This window comes from Mobula hypostoma, unplaced genomic scaffold, assembly GCF_963921235.1.
Source record: "Mobula hypostoma unplaced genomic scaffold, sMobHyp1.1 scaffold_64, whole genome shotgun sequence".
In the NCBI taxonomy this organism is placed as follows: Eukaryota; Metazoa; Chordata; class Chondrichthyes; order Myliobatiformes; family Myliobatidae; genus Mobula; species Mobula hypostoma.
Window position 1 is genome coordinate 150,952 of NW_026948239.1, and position 18,500 is coordinate 169,451.

At 43.7% G+C, this 18,500-nt stretch overlaps 1 protein-coding gene across 1 annotated transcript; it reads left to right on the plus strand.

Moving 5' to 3' along the window:
• The first annotated feature begins 10,309 nt into the window (after positions 1-10,309).
• On the plus strand, positions 10,310-16,368 carry LOC134342132 (probable G-protein coupled receptor 139). The gene is made up of 2 exons (XM_063040090.1): positions 10,310-10,325; positions 15,461-16,368. The coding sequence occupies exons 1-2, from the start codon at positions 10,310-10,312 to the stop codon at positions 16,366-16,368; spliced, it is 924 nt and encodes a 307-aa protein (XP_062896160.1).
• The last annotated feature ends 2,132 nt before the right edge of the window (positions 16,369-18,500 follow it).

The following is an 18,500-nucleotide window of genomic DNA, read 5'->3' on the forward strand; positions in this document are numbered from 1 at the left end:
CTTTTTCAAATTTCACCGTGAACTCCGTCATGTTATGGTCACTGCCTCCTAAGGGTTCCCTCACCTCAATCACTCTAATCACCTCCGGTTCATTACACAATCCCCAATCCAGTACAGCCGAACCCCTAGTGGGCTCAACAACAAGCTGTTCTAAAAAGCCATCTCGCAGACATTCTACAAATTCTCTCTCTGGAGATCCAGTGCGGACCTGATTTTCTCAATCCACTCGCATGTTAAAATCCCCTACAATTATCATAACACTGCCCTTCTGACAAGCCTTTTCTACTTCCTGTTGTAATTTGTAGCCTACATCCCTGCAGCTGTTTGGAGGCCTATAAATAACCCGCATGTTAACCATCTCCATTGTTGACAATAAGGCTGAAGTTATCTGCCTGGCAGTAAGCTTCGGTCTCTTCTACTTCCTCTGCGTGGGCCGTCTCATTGTTATTGATGATGAACCCCACCACTGTCCTATCGTCTGGGATATTAACAATGCCATTACACGAGTGTTTTTCATGCAGTGGTGTGCGCCGTTAATACATCATTGGGTTCAGCACACAGTCCGGGACCTGGGGCACCATTTCTGAAAAATAAGGAAAGCGAGAGTTGTTGTGCACACTGACTATCTGAGATCTGTTGGTTAGGAAGTCCAACACCCATTTGAACGGTGGTCTACTTAGAAGGAGAAGTGGGAGCTTTTTCAACCTGGTCGATGGCGCAACCGATTTGAATGCCGAACTGAGATTCACAAACAACATTCTCACACAAGTCTCCTTGCTTACCAGTTGAGGAAGTGCCAGATTCTGATAGATGGCATGGGATCTCTCGTTGAGCGGCTCTGTAGGTAGCCATATTCGTTAGTGCTCAGTGTCGCAAGATTGGTGCTGTTATTATCAGCTGTTCCGAGAGCTTCATAATGATTGGTTGTACTATTACCTGGCCTTAGTCGATTAGTTTGGATTTATTGGAGAACGCTGCATATTTTGGGTACGGTAGCGCAGTGGTTATCACAACGCTTTATAGTATAGGCGACGGCGATTCAATTTCTGCCGCTGTCTGTAAGAGGTTTGTAATGTCTCCACTTCACCGCGTGGGTACCCTCTAGGTATTACAGTTTCCTCCCACACACTAAAGGCGAAGCGGTTGGTAGGTTAATTTGTCATTGTAAATTGACCCGCGATATGATTGGGGTTCAGTCAGTGGATTGCTGGGCGGTGTGTGGCTCGAGGGGCCGGAAGTGCCCGTTCCACGCTCAATCTCCATAAATAAATAATAAACAAACTCACGTTACTTTCGTTGATTCAATTAAATGCTAAACATATTTCCCCAGCACAGTATTAAAATATAACATATCCTACTGAACACACACGCCTGCTTAAGTCATGGGGTTGAGTCCTTCAAATTACATTACACCCGAACAATTATTACAGATAAGACATTTATAATAACCGCTCAGATATAATTTTAGGCGATAAACGAGAAAGAATAGTTCAGTTCATCGATACTGTCAGTCCAAACACACATAACCTACAGAAATCAAAAAGTAGAAAACACCAGAGTAATCTGATTAAAAGAGGGATTGGAAAGACTATGGAAGATAAACGGTATAAACTGTCCCAATAGTAATACCTACAACTGTTGTCATCACAGAATCACTGCACATTAATGTTAAACAATTAGGCCTAGACATCAATATTTATCAATCTTCAGAAAGGCACGATACTGAAAACCATTAGAATACCCCGAAAGTTTCCGGCAACTGACAAATGTGCGTGCATGGCTAAGCCCGTACCTCAGGTTTTACCAGCTTGAGCTGCAAAAATGCAGTAGTAGTAGTATAATGATGATGATGATGATGATTATGATAATAATAACAATAATAACAATAATAATAATAATAACAATAATAACAATAATAATAATAATAATAATAATAATAATAATAATAAATATACGCAAGATGTGGTCTTCCAGTGGGCTTTATCTTTATTATCATGAGGGGTTTTCCGTTAAATGTCCATGATAACCATGAAGGAGTTGATGGTTTTGTGGTTAAGATGGAGCATTTTGGGAAGGTAGGTGTAGGGGTGGTAATGTTTCACGTAGCTGGAAGTCTGCAGAAGGGTTTAGACAGATTCAGAGACTGCACATGGAATGCAGTTTAGGGAGGTGTTCCGAGAACGAATGAAGTCGCAGACCATTTTCTAAACCGGGAGCAAATCGGAGGTGCAAAGGGACGTGGTGGACCTCAGGCAGGATTCCCTAATGATTAACTTGCCGCTTGAGTCGGTGGTAAGAAAGACAAATAAAAAGCTCGCATTCATTTCGACTGAGTATAAAAGCAAGTGTGTTCAAGGCTCATGGTCAAGGTTACTGTTATTCAACCGTGTGCAAGTGTACCGCCAAACGAGAAAACGCTCCTCCAGACCGCGGTGCACAACACAATACCTGCAACACTCAGCACTGAAGTAATGTTACACACATAAGCTCACAAATAATGAGGTCTATATACTATACAAATAAAAAAAGTACCTGATGTGTCATGGCAGAGATTTCAGTAGTCTTACTGAAAAAAAAAACTGTTTCCAATCCTACAGTCCTTGTCCTTAGTCCGCGGTACCTCCTGCCGTAGACTGTCAAAGACATCGTCGGGCACTTCGCACTTGGAGAATTGTGAGCAGCTTGAAACCGTTTTATCAAAGACAGCATTTGCTGGTATTGGAAAGCGTCCAGTGCAGTTCACAAGAGTGATCTAGGGAATGAAAAAGTTAACATATGAGGAGTATTCGAGGGCTCACGACGTTTATTCACTACTATTTAGAAGACTGAAAGTTGGTGGGGGACCCATTGAATCCTATCGCATATTGGAAACCAAGATAGAGTAGACATGACGAGGATGTGTCTCATTGTGGGCGAGTCCATGACAGAGGGCACAGACTCAGAACACTTTGAACCAGAGATGGGGAGGAATGTCCTGAGACAGCAGGTGGTGAATCCGTGGAATTAATTGCCACTGACAGCTGCCGAGGGCAGGTTATCGGGTATATTTAAAGCGGAGATTGATAGGTTTCGGATAAGTATGTCAAAGGTATTGGGAGAGAAAGATGCTGATAAGGGTGAGGGGGCTAATGACTCATCCCTGGTGGAATTGCAGAGCGGACTCGATGTGGCCCAGTTGTGCTCCGATGTCTTATGGTCTTATGGTAGGGGACAGTTCGGAAGTAGCAATCCGAATTGAAAGTTGTATGCACAGATGCACTTATGTCCGGCAGTATCATGTCCATTACAGACACGCAGAATCATTCAAACAGCATTCACAAAAAAAAACATGGATAACTTATTCACAGATTTTACAAGCAAAGACAATTAGAATAAAACTCAGTCCATCTTAATGCAAAGTTGGGAAAAGTGCTGCTGATTCGAATTAATTACATGTTTGGGAATCGAATGGTTAAAGTGAAGTAGTAGTTTTTGAGCACGCTGGTGAGGGACTTCAGGCTACTTTATTCCCAGCCCCGATGAACAGTCTCAGCCAGAAACGTCGGCTATTCACTACTTTCCATAGATGCTGTCTGACCTGCTGAGTTCCTCCAGCATTTTGTGTGTGTTGCTTGGATTTCCAGCAGCTGCGGATTTTCTCGCCATTGTAAATAATGCCCATTCATGGAGGAGAAATATAATCAGAATCTTCTGATGGTGCAAAGTAATTGACAAGAAATTGTTACTTGTCCCTGGCTCAGTGATTTAAAAGGAGTAATTAAATGGCATCTTCATTTATGAAAAGAGACCGTGGTGGGAGGTGGGGATGATGCCGAGTATAGATCCTAGTGTACAAGATAAATTATAATCGGAGAATGCAATATATTATTAGAGTTATTGGAGCATCACTGTCCGCCATAGACTCTATCATGTTTCGACATCGGAGTTTCAACGGCGCCATGTTGCTTCGAACCTTCCTCTTTTCATAGGTTGTGGCTTTGTATCGGTTTGTACGTTTATAAACTTGAGGTTTTGATCCTGGCCTTGAGCCTTAGATTAGAAAGTTTATCACCGAGTTCTTATACAAGCCGACTACAGACTGTGTATGCCAAAAAACAAACAAACAGCTAATTAATGCTCTAGCCGTCTGGAGAAAATGTTGGGTGTATCAGCCTCAGTAATAAATGTTTTGTACCGGATGCCAATGACATCTAGGTTTAAACCCCGCTCCTTACATACTGTTCCCTCCACTCTATCCCTGCTGCTTTATTTCACTGTCTATGAAGGGGTTAACTGCACCTGTTCGTGCATTGGGATTAATTAAGTGAACATCCACAGGGTCTGATTGCGTCATCGGTTTGTGCTTCTTTAGTACAAATAGGGGTTGCCTGCAATGATTGTCAGTACCAGCAACGCCTCCGGTAATGACACTGTTCAACAGACCTGAGAATCGGAGTTCCGACACACCGATCCTGGAGAGTAGAGCGGGACAATTCAAGAATGGGTCCGAATCTGGGATCGGTTCAGTGGATAGTTACACCAATGGATCAGAACGTTTCAATGCGGATGTTTACTTCAAAACTCATTCAACTGGCCTTACATTATCACAGCGGATCTATATTGCGCTCTTGGACTTTGCACCGATTTACTACCCAATTCTTGCTGTCGTTGCCATCCCTGGTAAGTCGAAGTCTCATGTTGAAACTATTTCGAGCGGTAGCTATACCAAGGTCTTATTATCGCAAACAACACGCACGTCACGTCCACTCCTCCCCATGTTACCCACAAACACACACTGTCCTTTTTGTTTGCTTGATATATATTTGTAACTCCACGTTTATATTCGGTAAATGTTGAAAACGCCCGGGTCAGACTGACGACTTATTTTCTTTTCCGACAGTTAGGAATGCTGTCAAATCTTTGCATTCAATTTCAGTTTTATTTGCTCAAGAGCCGTGAATTTCTCAAGCTGACCCAGCATTGTATTGTCCATCTCGACCTGTCTTTGAGAACGGGTGTGTCAGGTGTTTTGTGGAACAGCTGATGTACTTGAGGATTTGGTATCCCGCAGGGCTGTCGGGGAGACAGTACCAGGGTCCTGACTGTAAGGGAATTGCGATATTCTTTTCCGCGTTAGAATGACGTATTTTAGAGGGAAATCTCCAGGCTGCGGACTCCCCATGCTGTACTGCTCCTGAACTTCGAGACGGTCGCAGTCGTAGGTTAGGATGTTGTCAACGAGCCTTTCTGAGCTGCTCTAGTGTTTCGTGTGGACGGAACCAATTACCGCTGATTTTAAAAGATACGCGTCGTTCTCTTTTCTTGTGTTGATTTTTACTTATCGAGAATATAAACTTACCTTTGCGCCGATTCCAAAATGTGTTCCTGCTTGCTGCACAAACCTTCCATAAATATCCCACACAGCTGCAATGGACGTCTTCATCCGCCTGTTTGTTTTTGACTCTGAGCTCAGTACGAGCCTCTGTCCTCTCCATTACTCAATATTCAAAGTAAACCCCACAGATCAGCGCCTCCTCTGTAGAATAAAACTCCTTCGGCTGATAAAGACTTTCATGCACTCTGTCACCGGGCATGATGAACCCATATCTCCGATTCAATTCCTGTCTTCGGCGAGAGAGAGCGAGAGAAGTTTCAGCTACGCTCTGTCCCCCTCCCGATGCTCTGACCAATATCTGTGAGGCATTTCAGACTCTGCTCCTCACGAAGACTTTGGCCATGTCTGACTTTCTCGCTAAAGGCCGGTCAGGCGCGCAATGTATTCAGCGCCGACCAAATAGTGATTCGTGAAGAAAAAAAAATAGCCCCTTCTGCATTTCTATGGTTTGTTAGCCCAAACCACGGGTTGCAAATTCTGATATGGTTAAACCAACAGACAGTATATGGCATCTGCAACTCTGACAGACAGTCGAACATTTTCTATCCGCAGAAAGAGAAGCTGTGGAACAAATCAGGAAGATTAGTATACACAGATTATTAATCTTCGCGAAAAAAGTAAAATGGCCCAGAAATAACAGCTCCATCAGTCCGGGGGTGAGTGCTGTGGGTGGGGGGGGGGGGTGATTACAGAGTTTCAGATATTACGGTCGGATCTGCAACTGAATGCAGGACGACAGTGGGTGAGACGGAAAATCAGTGGGTTTAGAATGAATTAAAACTTGAAGACCATCTATTCAGTGTGTGAAGTTACTACGTAATCTGTATCCCGCCCCATTAAGGTTCGTGCTTGTTGGTTCACTAATGTTGTCAAGACAGCTTCTTGCCATGACCTGGCGGCTTTGGGGAAATTGAAATAGACCACCCCAGCCATTCACAATGCCTTCACTGCACGTTGAATCTACCCGTACCTAAGTTACTGTTAGTCACATTGCCTTACTCTCTCCACCGGACACCTGCCTGATTATTTTATTTTACACTTTGGGTTGACCTAAATATTCCTGTTTTTGTTCACGCCACCAGTGTCGATTCTCTGCAGCCTTCTCACACTCTCATTGTGTACCCGTGTGTTCACTGGCTATTAATGCTTTCCATGAATCTGCAAATATACTCCACCTGTGGTCTAATGGCCGAGGCGCTCAATGAGCGTCCGACAGTCTCCGCAGGAACTATATCCGGGTGTTTCTCAGCATTACTCCCATCTCAAACATCAGACTGCAGTACTCTTCTGTTAACCATAGAAACTACAGCACAGAAACAGGCCTTTTGGCCCTTCTTGGCTGTGCCGAACCATTTTCTGCCTAGTCCCACTGACCTGCACACGGACCATATCCCTCCATACACCTCCCATCCATGTATCTGCCCAATTTATTCTTAAATGTTAAAAAAGAACCCGCATTTACCACCTCGTCTGGCAGCTCATTCCATACTCCCACCACTCTCTGTGTGAAGAAGCCCCCCCAATGTTCCCTTTAAACTTTTCCCCCCTCACTCTTAACCCATGTCCTCTGTTTTTTTCCTCCCCTTGTCTCAGTGGAAAAAGCCTGCTTGCATTCACTCTATCTATACCCATCATAATTTTATATACCTCTATCAAATCTCCCCTCATTCTTCTACGCTCCAGGGAATAAAATCCTAACCTATTCAACCTTTCTCTGTAACTGAGTTTCTCAAGTCCCAGCAACATCCTTGTAAACCTTCTCTGCACTCTTTCAACCTTATTTATATCCTTCCTGTAATTTGGTGACCAAAACTGAACACAATACTCGAGATTCGGCCTCACCAATGCCTTATACAACCTCATCATAACATTCCAGCTCTTATACTCAATACTTCGATTAATAAAGGCCAATGTACCAGAAGCTGTCTTTACGACCCTATCTACCTGTGACGACACCACTTTTAGGGAATGTTGTATCTGTATTCCCAGATCCCTCTGTTCCACTGCACTCCTCAGTGCCTTACCATTAACCCTGTATGTTCTACGTTGGTTTGTCCTTCCAACGTGGAATACCTCACACTTGTCAGTATTAAACTCCATCTGCCATTTTTCAGCCCATTTTTCCAGATGGTCCAAGTCCCTCTGCAGGCTCTGAAAACCTTCCTCACTGTCTACTACACCTCCAATTTTTGTATCATCAGCAAATTTGCTGATCCAATTTACCGCATTGTCATCCAGATCATTGATATAGATGACAAATAACAATGGACCCAGCACAGATCCCTGTGGCACCACTAGTCACAGGCCTCCACTCAGAGAAGCAATTCTCTACCACCACTCTCTGGCTTCTTCCATCGAGCCAATGTCTAATCCAATTTACCACCTCTCCATGTATACCTAGCGACTGAATTTTCCTAACTAACCTCCCATGCGGGACCTTGTCAAAGGCCTTACTGAAGTCCATGTAGACATATTGACTGCCTTCCCTTCATCCACTTTCCTGGTAACCTCCTCGAAAAACTCCAACAGATTGGTCAAACGTGACCTACCACGCACAAAGCCATGTTGACTCTCCCTAATAAGTCCCTGTCTATCCAAATGCTTGTAGATTCTGTCTCTTAGTACTCCCTCCAATAACTTACCTGCTACTGACGTTAAACTCACCGGCCTATAATTTCCCGAATTACTTTTCGATCCTTTTTTAAACAACGGAACAACATGAGCCACTCTCCAATCCTCCGGCACTTCACCCGTAGACGGCGACTTTTAAATATTTCTGCCAGGGCCCCCGCAATTTCAACACTAGTCTCCTTCAAGGTCCGAGGGAACACCCTGTCAGGTCCCGGGGATTTATCCACTTTAATTTTCCTCAAGACAGCAAGCACCTCCTCCTTTTCAATCTGCACAGTTTCCATGATCTCACTACTTGATTCCCTCAATTCCATAGATTTCATGCCAGCTTCCTTAGTAAATACAGACGCAAAAAACCTATTTAAGATCTCCCCCATTTCCTTTGGTTCGGCACAATGCCGACCACTCTGATCTTCAAGAGGACCAATTTTATCCCTTACAATCCTTTTGCTCTTAATATTCTTGTAAAAGCTCTTTGGATTATCCTTCACTTTGACTGCCAAGACAACCTCATGTCTTCTTTTTGCCCTCCTGATTTCTTTCTTAAGTATTTTCTTGTTTTCAGCTTTTCCATGCACCCGAAACACTGCCCTTTCAAAGGTACCGAGGAGATGGTCAATTATAATATACTGATTAGATCCATGCCTTTTTGTGAATTGTCTGATTTGTTAACGCAGTAGCAAAAGCAGTAGAAGACACAAAGGCTGCGCAACTAAATATTCCTGGATTTCCTTGCTTCAGGTGTGATAGAATCGCAGGGACAAGAGGGGGAGGTGTTGCATTGCTTGTCAGAGAAAATATCACAGCAGTGCTGTGGCAAGATCGATTAGAGCAATCGACTAAGGAGGATATTTGGGTGGATTTGAGGAATGGGAAAGGTATAGTAACACTTATAGGGGTGCATTATAGACCACCAAATGGGGAGCAGGAATTGGAGGAGCAAATTTGTAAGGAGATAGCAGATATTTGTAGTAAGCACATATTTGTGATTTTGGGAGATTTTAAATTTCCACACAGTTTCTGGGAAGCCCATACTGTAAAAGAACTGGATAGTTTGGAGTTTGTAAAATGTGTGCAAGATAGTTTTCTGCAGCAATACATTGAGGTACCAAGGAGAGAACGGGCAGTGTTAGATCTCATGTTAGGGAATGAGAGAGGTCAGATGACGGAGGTATGTGTTGGGGAGCACTTCGGGTCCAGTGATCACAATGTCATTAGTTTCAATATAATTATGTAGAACGATAGGTCTGAACCCAGGGTTGAGACTTTTGATTGGAGAAAGGCTAACTTTAATGAGATGCGAAAGGATTTAGAAGGAGTCGATTGGGACAATTTATTTTATGGGAGGGATTTAATAGAGAAATGGAGGTCATTTAAAGGTGAAATTTTGAGGGTACAGAATCTTTATGTTCCTGTTAGGTTGAAAGGAACGGTTAAAAGTTTGAGAGAGCCATGGTTTCAAGGGATATTGCAAACTTGGTTCAGAAAAAGAGAGATATCTATAACAAATATAGGCAGCATGGGGGAAATGAGGTGCTCGAGGAATATAAAGAATGTTAAAAGAATCTTAAGAAACAAATTAGAAAAACTAAAAGAAGATCCGAGCTTGATTTGGCAAGTAAGGTGGAAATAAATCCAGTGGGTTTCTACAGTTATATTAATAGCAAAAGGATAGTGAGGGATAAAATTGGTCCCTTAGAGAATCAGAGTGGACAGCTATGTGTGGAGCCAAAAGAGATGGGGGAGATTTTCAACAATTTCTTTTCTTCGGTATTCACTAAGGAGAAGGATATTGAATTGCGTAAGTTAAGGGAAACAGGTAGGGAAGTTATAGAAGCTATGATGATTAAAGAAGAGGAAGTACTGGCACTTTTAAGGAATAAAAAGTGGATATGTCTCCGGGTCCTGACAGGATATTCCCTAGGGCCTTGAGAGAAGTTAGTGAGGAAGTAGCAGGGCCTCTGACAGAAATATTTCAAACGTCATTAGAAACGGGGATGGAGCGCGGGACTGGCGTATTGCTCATGTTGTTCCATTGTTTAAAAAGGGTTCTAAGGGTAAACCTAGCTATTATCGGCCTGTAAGTTTGACGTCAGTGGTGGGTAAATAGATGGAAAGTATTCTTAGAGATGGTATATATAATTATCTGGATAGACAGGGTCTGATTAGAAGCAGTCAGCATGGATTTGTGCGTGGAAGATCATATTTGACAAATCTTATTGAATATTTGAAGAAGTTACCAGAAAAGTTGACGAGGGTAACGGTGGATGTTGTCTATATGGACTTCAGTACGGCCTTTGACAAATGTTCCACACGGAAGGTAAGTTAGGAAGGTTCAATCTTCAGGTATTAGTATTAAAGTAGTAAAATGGATTCAGCAGTGTCTGGATGGGAGACGCCAGAGAGTAGTGGTGGATAACTGGATAACTGTTTGTCAGATTGGAACCCGGTGACCAGTGGTGTTCCTCAGGGATCTGTACTGGGTCAAATGTTGTTTGTCATATACATTAATGATCTGGATGATGGGGTGGTAAATTGGATTAGTAAGTATGCAGATGATACTAAGATAGGTGGAGTTGTGGATAATGAAGCAGGTTTTCAAAGCTTGCAGAGAGATATAGGCCAGTTAGAAGAGTGGGCTGAAAGATGGCAGATGGAGTTTAATTCTGATAAATGTGAGGTGTTACATTTTGGTAGGACTAATCAAAATAGGACATACATGGTAAATGGTAGGGCATTGAAGAATGCAGTAGAACAGAGGGATCTAGGAATAATGGTGCATAGTTCCCTGAAGGTGGAATCTTATATGGATAAGGTGGTGAAGAAAGCTTTTGGTATGCTGGGCTTTGTAAATCAGAGCATTGAGTATAGGAGTTAGGATATAATGTTAAAATTGTACAAGGCATTGGTAAGGCCAAATTTGGAGTGTTGTGTACAGTTCTGGTCACGGAAGTATAGAAAAGATGTCAACAAAATAGAGAGAGTAGGGAGAAGATTTACCAGAATGGTTGAACAAGTTGGGTCTTTATTCTTTGGAGCGTAGAAGGAAGAGGGGTACTGATAGGGGTAATTAAAATTTTGAGGAGAATAGATAGAATAGACGTGGATAGGCTTTTACTTGAGGGTAGGGGAGATTCAAACAAGAGAACATGAGTTGAGAGAAGGGACAGAAGTTTAGGGGTAACATGAGGGAGAACTTCTTTACTCAGATAGTGGTAGGCATGTGTAATGAGCTGCCAGCAGAAGTGGTTGAGGCAGTTCGATATTGTCATTTAAAGTTCAATCAGTTAGATATATGGACACTAAAGAATGGAGGGTTATGGGCTGAGTGCAGGTCGGTGGGACTAGGTGAAAGTAAGCGTTCGGCAAGGACTAGAATGGCGGAGATGGCCTGTTTCCGTGCTGTAATTGTTATATGGCTATATGGTTACCCGAACCATGTCGAGATGAAATGTTATGAATTTTATGGACCCCAGCACCATTTTGCATGCAGCCACGGAAATCAATCAAAACAGTCAACCTCTCCCTTATTGACTTTGGCTGTTTGTTACCATGATAGAAACATAGAAACATAGAAAATAGGTGCAGGAGTAGGCCATTCGTCCCTTCGAGCCTGCACCGCCATTCTGTATGATCATGGCTGATCATCCAACGCAGAACCCTGTACCTGCTTTCTCTCCATAGCCCCTGATCCCTTTAGCCACAAGGACCATATCTAACTCTCTCTTAAATATAACCAATGAACTGGCCTCAACTGTTTCCTGTGGCTGAGAATTCCACAGATTCACCACTCTCTGTGTGAACAAGTTTTTTCTCATCACGGTCCTGAAAGGCTTCTCCTTTATCCTCAAACTGTGACCCCCCCGTTCTGGAAGTCCCCAACATCGGAAACAATCTTCCTGCATCTAGCCTGTCTATCCCTTTAGAATTATATACGTTTCAATAAGCTCCCCCTCAATCTTCTAAATTCCAACGAGTATAAGCCTAGCCGATCCGGTCTTTCATCATATGAAAGTCCTGCCATCCCAGGAAACAATCTGGTGAACCTTCTTTGTATTCCCTCAATGGCAAGAATGTCTTTCCTCAGATTTGGGGACCAAAACTGCACACAATACTCTTGGTGTGGTCTCACCAATGCCTTGTACAATTGCAATAGTACCTCCCTGCGCCTGTACTCGAATCCTCTTACTATGAATGCCAGCATAACATTCACCTTTTTCAACGCCTGCTGTACCTGCACGCCCACTTTCAATGACTGGTGTACAATGATACCCAGGTATCGTTGCACCTCCCCTTTTCCTAATCGGCCACCATTCAGATAATAATCCGTTTTCCTGTTCTTGCCACCAATGTGGATACCCTCACATTTATCCATATTAAATTGCATCTGCCATGAATTTGCCCACTCACCTAACCTATCCAAGTCACCCTGCATCCTCTTAGCATCCTCCTCACAGGTAACACTGCCACCCAGCTTCGTGTCCTCCGCAAACTTGGAGATGCTGCATTTAATTCCCTCGTCTAAGACTTTGTATATATTGTAAACATCTGGGGTCCCAGCACTAAGCCTTGCGGTACCCCACTAGTCACTGCCTGCCATTCCGAAAAGGTCCAGTTTATTCCCACTCTTTGGTTCCTGTCTGCCAACCAATTATCTATCCACATCAATACCGTACCCCCAATACCGTGTGCTTTAGGTTTGCACACTAATCTCCTATATGGGACCTTGTCAAAAGCCTTTAGAAAATCCAAATATACCACATCCACTGGTTCTCCCCTGTCCACTCTAGTAGTTACATACTCAAAATATTCTATGAAATTCGTCAGACATGATTTTCCTTTCACAAATCCATGCTGACTTCGTCCAATGATTTCACCGCTTTCCAAATGTGCTGTTATCACATCTTTGATAACTGATTCTAGCATTTTCTCCACCACCGATGTTAGGCTAACCGGTCTATAATTCCCCGGTTTCTCTCTCCCTCCTTTTTTAAATAAAAAGCCGGATTACATTAGCCACCCTCCAATCCTCAGGAACTAATCCATAATCTAAAGAGTTTTGAAAAATTATCACTAATGCATCCACTATTTCTTGGGCTACTTCCTTAAGCACTCTGGGATGCAGACCATCTGGCCCTGGGGATTTATCTGCCTTTAATCTCTTCAATTTACCTAACAACACTTCCCTACTAGCATGTATTTCTCTCAGTTCCTCCATCTCACTAGACGCTCGGTCCCTTATTTCCGGAAGATTATTTGTGTCTTCCTTAGTGAAGACTGAACCAAAGTAGTTATTCAATTGTTCTGCCATGCCCTTGTTCCCCATGATCAATTCAACTGTTTTTGACTGTAATGGACCTACATTTGTCTTAACCAATCTGTTTCTTTTCACATATCTGTAAAACCTTTTACAGTCAGTTTTTATGTTCCCTGCTAGCTTTCTCTCATGATCTTTTTTTCCTTTCCTAATTAAGCTCTTTGTCCTACTTTGTTGAACTCTGAATTCCTCCCAGTCCTCAGGTATGCCGCTTTTTCTGGCTAATTTGTATGTTTCTTCTTTGGAATTTATACTATCCTTAATTTCCCTTGTCTGCCGCGGGTGCACTACCTACCCTGGTTTATTCCTTTGCCAAACTGGGATGAACAATTGTTGCAGTTCATCCATGCGATCTTTAAATGCTACCCACCGTCAACCCTTTAAGCATCATTTGCCAGTCTATCTTAGCTAATTCACGTCTCATACCTTCAAAGTTACCCTTCTTTAAGTTCAGAACCTTTGTTTCTGTATTAACTATATCACTCTCCATCCTATTGAAGAATTCCACCATATTATGGTCACTCTTACCCAAAGGGCCTCGCATAATAAGATTGCTAACTAACCCTTCCTCATTGCTCAACACCCAGACTAGAATGGCCTGCTCTCTAGTTGGTTACTCGAGATGTTGGTTCAGAAAACCATCCCGCATACATTCCAAGAATCCTCTTCCTCAGCACCCTTAGCAATTTGTTTCTCCCAATATGTAGAATGAAGTCACCCATTATAACTGCTGTTCCTTTATTGCACGCATTTCTAATTTCCTGTTTAATGCCATCGCCAACCTCACTACTTCTGTTTGGTGGCCTGTACACAACTCCCACCAACGTTTTCTGCCCCTTAATGTTATGCAGCTCTACCCATATCGATTCCACATCCTCCCAGCTAATGTCCTTCCTTTCTATTGCGTTAATCTCTTCTCTAACCAGCAATGCCACCCCACCTCCTTTTCTTTCATGTCTATCCCTCTTGAATATTGAATATCCCTGAATGGTGAGTTCCAATCCTTGGTCACCCTGGAGCCATATCTCTGTGATCCCAACTATATCATATTCATTAATAACTATCTGCACATTTAATTCATCCACCTTGTTACGAATGCTCCTTGCATTGACACACAAAGCCTTCAGGCTTGCTTTTACAACACACTTAGCCCTTATACAATTATGTTGAAAACTTGCCCTTTTTGGTTTTTGCCCTGGATTTGCCGGCCTGCCACTTCTACTTTTCAACTTACTACTTTTTGCTTCTACCCTCATTTTACACCCCTCTGTCTCTCTGCACTTGTTCCCATCCCCTGCCACATTAGTTTAAATCCTCCTGAACAACAGTAGCAAACATTCCCCTTAGGACATTGGTTCCAGTCCAGCCCTGGTTCAGACTGTCCTGTTTGTACCGGTCCCACCTCCTCCAGAACTGGTTTCAATGCCGCAGAAATTTGAAACCTTCCCCCTTGCACCATGTTTCAAGCCACGTATTCATCTGAAATATCCTCCTATTTCTACTCTGACTAGCACGTGGCACTGGTAGTAATCCAGAGTTTATTATCTTTGTGGTCCTACTTTTTAGTTTATCTACTAACTCCCTAAATTCACCTTGTAGGACCACATCCCGTTTTTTACCTATATCGTTGGTACCAATGTGCACCACGACCACTGGCTGTTCACCCTCCCACTCCAGAATGTTCTGCAGCCGCTCAGAGACATCCTTGACCCTTGCACCAAGGAGGCAACATACCCTCCTGGAGTCTCGTTTGCGGAGATCGGTGATACTGCACTGAACCGGGGCAAGTATCAGCTCGATTTGTTCGACTGAATTTGGTTCATGTTGAACTTCATATTAGCTGCTTCTCTCAGACTGTATATTTTATTTGGGGAAAGAAATGATGCAAACGACATCCGCTCATTGTTGTCCTCACTCAGATATCGGATTTCAAAGCGTCTTCTGTCCAGTGGGTGACGTCACTCTCACTAGTTAGCATTCGTATTGAATATTAATCCCTGACTGACCCAAAATCCGTCTCCAATCAGCGATAAATTCTTCTACCGCTGACTCGTGCAAGTATTTGACTTTGTTCTTAGCAAATTATACAATGATGCTCTCAGTTTGATATATAATTTCTGTCCTTCTGCTTTTCACAGTGAACGTGGTGACGATTGTCATACTGTCACGGGGAAAGTGCGGACTCTCTAAAACTGTCACCCGCTATCTGCTGGCCATGTCAGCCGCTGACCTAGCAGTCGTTTTCCTCGACGTCATCTTGATGAAAATTCCGAAGGCTTTTCCGGATAACTTTTCCTTCTTGATTTACGTCCGCGTGTGCAGAACCCACGTCTTCTTATTGCAGGCCGCCACAGATTGCTCTGTTTGGTTCACCGTCGCCTTCACCTTTGATCGATTTGTGGCCATTTGCTTCCAGGATCTAAACGCTAAGTATTGCACTGGGAGAACGGCGGCTGTGGTTCTGAGCACAGTGACTGCACTGAGTTGTTTAAAGAACATTTCCTGGTTCTTCATGGTCCAAGATATATATACTTCCTCTAACATACGGTGGCCTTGCATGCGGAGATGGGAATTACTTGAGTCACTATTTTGGACAGTAATCGATGTCGTACGTTCTGTCATTTCGACTGTGATCCCATTCCTCGTTGTTATCCTGCTCAATGCTTTCACCATCGCACACGTTTTACTGGCCAGTAGAGCCCGCGGCAGACTCCGGGCTTCCAGCCGTGGTCAGAGTTCCAGAGACCCGGAGATGCAGAGCCGCAGAAAGTCCCTCGTTTTACTGCTGGTCGTCTCGGGAAATTTCATCCTGTTATGGGCGTTGTATGGGGTGATGGCTATCTGGAACAGGATGCTTCATGCAGTGGACGTCCCATATTGGCTGACGATACCTTCATTTTTCAATGAACTGTGCTACATGCTGCAACTTCTGAGCTGCTGCACAAACACCGCTCTTTACGCCGTCAGCCAGACTAAGTTCAGGCAGCAGCTGAAGCAGGTGCTGAATTCTCCTCTCACTCTCATTTGGAAACGGATTCGAAACTGAGGGTCCATCTGACCTGCATCCATCTCTTCTACTTTCAATGGAATGTTGTCCATTGATTATCCTGTCGCTCCAGATTCTCCCTGGGTGGACGGACACAACTCTGTGGTTTCAACACTTCCTGACACTCACGCTGTCCGGATACAGTCTCGTCTGTTGTCATCTGCAACTCTGTTCATTTGGTTTCAGTACCTTAAGCAGCCCAATTGTTTCAAGCAGGTGCAGCCTTTCCTTTCCGAGTCACAACTCGGAGCCGTAAAACTGACAACTAAATTCAACACTGTCTTCCTGCAATGTAATATTAGACAAATGACCATCTCAAAATCACACAGTGAGAACAATGACAACCTAGTGTTCGTGAGAGTAACTAGTTCCAAATTGTGGTAACTGCAAGGATGGAAAGTTCCTGGCCTCTGAAACACCTTATATGAGTGTAAGTTTCCAGAATCATTGACAGCATGAACATTATAGGAAGCCGGTTTTTAAAGCAAGTTCAACATTGAAATGCAGCGAGGCATCACAGGCTCAAAGAGAACATTACAATAACACATTTGAATCGGATATTCCGGCACGATATCTCACCACCAAATATTAAAAGCAGCACACGCAAAATTCTGGAGGAACTCAGCAGGTTAGGTAGTTGCACGGAAGTGAATACAAAACAGTTGGCGTTTCTGTCCAATGTCCTTCTTGAGAACTGGAAAGGAAGGGTGAAGACGGCAGAACAGAAAAGCTGGTGGAGGGAAGGAGAATAGCAAGAATGTGACAGGTGAAGCCAACCGGACAGGAAAGCTAAAGGGCTGGAGAGGAAGGAATCGGATGGGAGAGCGGAATGCACCACAGGAGAAAGGGAAGGAGGAGGGAACCACGAGGGGTGATAGGCGAGTGAGAAGAGGCCAGTGTGGAGAATAGAACAAGAGCGGAGAGAGGGCGTTGTTACCGGTAGGAGACCCGGTATTCACGCTATTAGGTTGGAGGCTTCCCAGACAGAATTAAAAAGCGTTGCGCCTGAACCGTGCGGAAAGCGGAGAGGTGTGGGTGGGGGAGAGGTAAACATAAGTTTCTTGGTAAGATGGTAGAAATTGCAATGTAGAATATGTTGAATTCAGGGTGATATTGTGTGGTAGGTAAGGACAAAAAGAACGATGTCGCTGTTAAGGCGGCGGGAAAATTAGGTGAGCGCGGATAGGCCGACCATATTTTTAAAAGGTCGCTCAAACAGACATATCACTACCTCCCATCCCCATCACTCCGCTTTCGGAAGGGATCGCTCCATCCGTGATTCCCTTTGTCATCCGTCCCTCACGACTGATCTCCCTCAAGGGTCCTTTTCCCGGAGCGGCCAGCCTACTACACCTGGCATTCACCTCCTCCTATTCCGATCCCCCGGACAATTCTACAAGGTGAGGTAACACTTCACCTGATCTGTTGCGGCCTTCTCCACATTGGCGAGGCCCGTGATAAACTGGGCTTCATTTCGTCGAGCACCAGCGCTCCAGCCGTGAAAAGCGAAGATATCCGGTGTCCAAATATTTGAATTCTAGTTCCCAATCCCGACCCGATACTTTCGGTCCATGGCTTATCCTTGTGCCACGGTGAGGATGCGCTCAAGACGTAGGAGAGGCAACCTGATATCATGAATGTCGGTTAAAAATAAATCCCTTCTCCTCCTCCCCTCTACTTCTATTCACCGCTCTGGTCTCATGTTTATTCTCACCCGCCTATCACCTCACACGTCGTCCCCATCCTGCTCCGTTTTCCCTGTGCTCCTCTGTCCTCTCTTACCAGATTCCTTCCGCTCTTGCAATTTATCTTTTACACACACTTCTCTTCATCTGTCGCCTTTTCCCTCCCCACGCCATTTATTCCGGCATCTCCCCGCTTACTTACTAGACCTGAATAAAGGTCTCGGATAGATGATGGAATAAACGGCAACTGCTTATTCATGTTCATAGATGCTGCCTGATCTGCTGAGTTCATCCAACGTTTTGTGTGTTGCTTTGAATTCCATCATGTGCAGAATTTCACATGTTTAAAATATTAAAATGTATGTACTTTGAAAATTTGAAATGGGTGGATTCACACAGATGAGAGAATCATTCACAAATACACACTGCATGTGATTCCTGAGATTT